The sequence below is a fragment of the Pterocles gutturalis genome, unplaced genomic scaffold (genome assembly GCF_000699245.1).
Source record: "Pterocles gutturalis isolate BGI_N339 unplaced genomic scaffold, ASM69924v1 scaffold35183, whole genome shotgun sequence".
Lineage (NCBI taxonomy): Eukaryota > Metazoa > Chordata > Aves > Pterocliformes > Pteroclidae > Pterocles > Pterocles gutturalis.
The window spans coordinates 1-4,757 of record NW_010121672.1 but is presented as its reverse complement, the minus strand read 5'-3'; the positions used below and the strand labels follow the sequence as shown (position 1 = coordinate 4,757).

General features: G+C 49.3%; 1 protein-coding gene across 1 annotated transcript; it reads right to left on the bottom strand.

Annotated features, from left to right (window-relative positions):
• Positions 1 to 2,280: 2,280 nt before the first annotated feature.
• On the bottom strand, positions 2,281 to 4,028 carry POLE3 (polymerase (DNA directed), epsilon 3, accessory subunit). The gene is made up of 3 exons (XM_010077324.1): positions 3,949 to 4,028; positions 3,117 to 3,235; positions 2,281 to 2,624 (listed from the first exon to the last, which is right to left on the bottom strand). Exons 2-3 carry the CDS (start codon positions 3,217 to 3,219, stop codon positions 2,464 to 2,466), a joined length of 264 nt encoding a protein of 87 aa, XP_010075626.1. The 5' UTR covers positions 3,220 to 3,235; positions 3,949 to 4,028; the 3' UTR covers positions 2,281 to 2,463.
• Positions 4,029 to 4,757: the final 729 nt, after the last annotated feature.

The following is a 4,757-nucleotide window of genomic DNA, read 5'->3' as shown; positions in this document are numbered from 1 at the left end:
CTCGGGGGAGCTGGAGTAAGGCTTTGGGGTGCTGGTGGACCAGGAGCTGGCTAAGTGTGCTGTGGGGCCATGCAGCTGGGTTTTGGGGTGCTGCAGGTGGACCTGGAGCCAGGTTTTGGGGTGGTGTGGGGGTGTAGAGCAGGGCTTTAAGGTGCTGGGTGCCTAGCAGCACAGCTGAGTGTGCTGTGGGGGGACCTGGAGCAGGGTTTTGGGGTGCTGAGGGGGCCTGGAGCAGGATTTTGGGGTGCTGTGAGGGCCTGGAGCAGGGTTTTGGTGTGCTGGGGGATCCTGCCAGGCCAAGGGAGGCTGGCTGCATACCGCAGGCCTGGCAGCACGCGAGCAGGACCTGCTGCAGGGGGGATGCAGGGAACTGGGGCAGCTCCCACACAGTAACATCGTCGTGTGAAGCCAGGCCCTGTCTCCTTTTCCCCCAGCTTCATGCCTCCCACCTGCAGCGAGAGTGAACCGAAGGCTCCTTCCACCAGGGATTCAAACATCTGCACCCAAACCTCCCTTCTCTGATAACTGGGAATCTCGTTCTTTCCAGTTTCCACGCTTCCCTCGCTCCTCTCGCACCAAGGCCGGGTTCCAGCAGCCTCCATCCTCCCTTCGCTGTCAGATGCTCCGTGAACGATTTCACAGCCAGTTTGCTTCCGCCCTCGCCGCACGCTCAGATGAGTGCTTATGCAACTGCAACCAACTGACAGAAATAACGAGACTCTATTTCTGTAAAAAATTCTGGCTTTTATTTAGATATTGTTCCCTTCCACAATATGCATCCCAGATATGTACAAGAAAAGGAAAAAAAAAATAATAATAAAAAAAAAAACAGAAGGAGCTAGAACTGGAGATCTTGGGAAGACATCATCCACTCAGTCTTTTCATCTGTTACCAACTGCACACCCGTGGAAACTAGACAGCAGAAAATCTTTGTTGATTCTGTTCTTTTCAAGAGCTGCGCTTCTGCGCGTGAAAAGCCATCGTGCCCTAAAAGCCTCAAGGCAGGGTAGCTCTTGCGGGTAGCTCTGCATCGATTTTTTTTGTGAAAAGGACATAACCTTCCTCACAAGAGCTCTTTTAAAATGGCACATCAGCAGAACTGGTGGATTTTACTTGTAACGTGCCTAAAACTGTCCTCAAGTTTCCTTCACCGGACCTCGGTTAAGTGGAAATATTAGGTTTATTAGTCTTCAAAAAGATCAGGCAAATAAGAAAGTGTTTTTCCCAAAAAAGGAGCTTATTCTACTCGATACTTTCTCAAAGAGAAAGGAAAGGCATCCAAACTAACAATTCAAGTATAAAAGAACAAACCTATGTGAGTCCAAGGAATACAAACAGCTTGTTTCAAGCCCTCTTTCTGGAAGGAGATCTTTTTAAAAAGGCTCAGGCCTGAGGGCAGGAACGCCCCGTCCTCACTGCACTCCCGGAGCCCATTGCGCTGGAGACAGGTCGCGTCTCTGGAATGACTGTGGAAGGCTGAAGAGGGACCTTGGCCGTAACTAGTCCACTCCAATTCAGAAAAGAAAAATATCCAGCCAGATACAGGGCTCTATTCTACCACATTCAAACGTGCTGCGATCCCCAACCCATCTGCAGGAGCTGCAGCTCGGGAAAGGAGGGGAGACCGTCAGGTCCAGTGCTGACCGGCAACACACGTACCACTGGATACAGCCGCCTTTTGTTGTCCTCATACACATTTTAGCCATTAATTTAGCTTCAGATTTTTAATATAATTCCTCTTGGTCTCCCGGGGCTTTAAAGACACAAAAGAAGCACTTTCAGGATTTAGTTTACATCACCAGTGTTGTGGAGTTTCTTGATTTTGGTTGATTTGGGTGAGAGTCAGCAGAGTGGACCACGGGCCTGGGTACAGCTGTGCTGCTGGGCTGCATTGCTGCGTACGAGGGGTATGGCTGAAAGACAGTATCACTGTCGCAGTTACAGCAGGAAGAGAAGGCACAGCCAGAATGCAAGAAAATGTCAGAAAAAAACCAAGTCGCTGGATAAAAAGCTTAAATTGTTCAGCTTCCAAGCCTCCTGACATCATCATGGAGATTCTGACCCACAAAGGGTTAATGATCTATTTGATTCAGCCCCTGACTTGGTTTAAGGAGCTTATTCAACAGTCTCTCAACTTCTCCTGGACCGAGCATCTGACATTTCTTTTTTCCTCTATTTCAGAGCCAATCCAGCATAAAAAGCCCTGTCCCAGTCCTGTTCCCTTCTCTTCCAAGCCTGGGGAGGGTGCTGAGCCCCCACGCACGGGGAGGAGTGGTCCTTCCACGAGAAAACCTTTAGCAGAAAGTCCTTTGTGTACAAGTCAAAGCCAAAAAGGGACGGACAGGCCCCAGAGGAAGAGCACAAAGCTCTACTGGAAACAAGAGGGGACACAGCAAGGTTGATTTACAGCGTTTATATCCCTCTGAACAAAACCCAACCCCTGCACAAATCTCATCAGCAACCTCAGTTGTCCACCTCTTCCTCGTCATTTTGCTCTTCTTCCTCCATCCTTTCGTCATCATCATCATTCTCTTCCTCTCGGCTCTTATCTTGCTCCTCTGAGTCTGTCTTCTTGTCTTTATCTTTCCTTGCTTCTTTCTTTCCTTTCTGTTCACGCCTGTAAACTAAAAAAGAAAGAGAACACTGAAAAATTGCGAGCCGGTGTTTCCACGGAACGGACAGTACGGTAGCTGAAGTCCAAGGTCCACGTGCTCTCCAGGCTTACAAGGGGAGCAGCGAACTCATAGCAGCAACTCACCCTATTATCTGAGCTGTGCTGACCAGCTCCATAGGAAATCGGGTTAAGTTTCAGCAGAAAAATGCTGAAAATGACGCAGGAGTTCACATTTACAGGCAGCACCTAGGACTGTCCTTAGATAAACATAATAGGGGAGTGACAGCAGATGAGACTTTCTCAATCCTCATCAGTTGTGCAATAATGTTATCCCAGTCCTGTTAAAGGTGCACATTACTTATTCCCCAGGCAAACTGCAGTGTAGGATGCTGGGCAAAGAGAAGAGAAACAAGACAGGCAAGTAAGTGTTGCTTGTCCAGCGTTCGAGGAAAACAGGACTCGGTGCTACTTAGGCTCCCTCGACATGAACTGAGGACGATACCTTCCAGTGATTCTTTCAAAGGGGCTACAAATCGCTGAAACTCCATTTCCTCCATGGCAGAGAGAACATCGCCAGCGTTCAGCGTTTTCCTCTTCCCCTTCATGGCAAAGTTATTTGCGCTAGAAGGAAAATAGGGTTAATGGGTCCTGTCATCAATTTAGTCTTGTTTATTAAAGTCACAATTAACTTAAAAAAAAAAAGCCATCTCCTAAACATTCAGGGTTTTTTTAATCACCTACTAATAGCATTTAAGATACCGTCTTGTTTACATTGGCTGTTTGTGCTTTTGTCTAGTGGCATTGCTTTCCCACAACGTTAGTTTTCTCCTTGCACAGACCTTTCCTACAGCCGGGAGCGAGGCGAAAGTCTGAACATTGGCTGTAAGGTGACAATTCCACAAAGCCATGCGTGCACTTAACACCAGAGAAGTGATGGCCTGCACAGCGTCTTCTGAGCCACCCCAAAGACATCGCCGTGTCCTCTGTGACCTGCTAAGCCTGGCTTATGCTTGCCCTAACGCAGCCATGTGGTGAGCAGCCTGGAAGGGCTCTTGCCTTTGCCGGGAAAGGCCACGCAGGCATGTTCTAAGGCTAGTGGCGGTCTGGGATCCCTTGTCCCTGGTGGGGTTGCGGCATCTCTGTGGACAGAGCCAAGCTGCCTTCCCCACGGGCTGCAGTCTGGTAGATTGGGCTACACTACAGATTGTTTTATTTATATGAACAGACAAAATGGAAACAAACACTGGAAAAGAAATCTCCAGGACGTCCAGCAGAGAGGTGAATTAGAATCAACTGATCAACTGCACTGGTTATCTGATGCAACAAATTCTTACCATGAAGTTGCATAAAGCACAAACACGCTTGCTGCTCGAGATATTGCGCTCCGAGCTTCTTTGGAAATATTTACTCCATCAGGGAGCTGAAAAACAAATTCAATTTTTATCAGCAGCTGCTATAAATGACTTAAACTTGCATAATTCACCTGTCAATTCCGTTAAGGCTTTCAGACGGCTTGGCACAAACTAAACGTTGATGTCAGATGCTATCGCAGAAACTGATTCTGGCTGAAAGCCAACCCAATTTGACTGTGTTCCCTCAAACGCAGTAAGAAGCGACCACAGAATCCCAGGATGGTTTGGGCTGGAAGGGACCTTAGAGACCATCCAGTGCCACCCCCTGCCATGGGCAGGGACACCTCCCACTAGCCCAGGTTGCCCAAAGCCTCATCCAGCCTGGCCTTGAACCCCTCCAGGGATGGGGCATCCACAGCTTCTCTGGGCACCCTGGGCCACTGCCTCACCCCCCGCACAGGAAAACATTTCTTCCTCACATCTCATTTCCATCTCCCCTCTGTCAGCTTCAAACCGTTCCCCCCTGTCCTGTTGCTATGTGCCCTGTAACAGGTCCCCTGTACACAGCGATGTGACCTGAGGATGCGCGGTGGCTCTGGCCACCATCTCTGGGGAATTCACTTTTTTTCCCCCGCCCCGCCGCACCCGGATCCGCTCTGCCACGTCCCACAGCTCAACACCAAACACATCATTAACCTACCGACCGGGAATTATTCCAGATTTTCACACAGACAAGGAATCTCTGCTGCTCGGGTTTGCCTGGGGCCCTGCTCCGCTCATCCCCACACGAG

Coding starts and splice junctions, on each gene's coding strand:
- POLE3 (XM_010077324.1), bottom strand. CDS start 3,219: ATGAAGGGGAAGAGGAAAACGCTGAACGCTGGCGATGTTCTCTCTGCC. Junction 2,625..3,116: donor TTTGAAAGAATCACTGGAAG/GTATCGTCCTCA, acceptor TTTCTTTTTTAG/TTTACAGGCGTGAACAGAAA.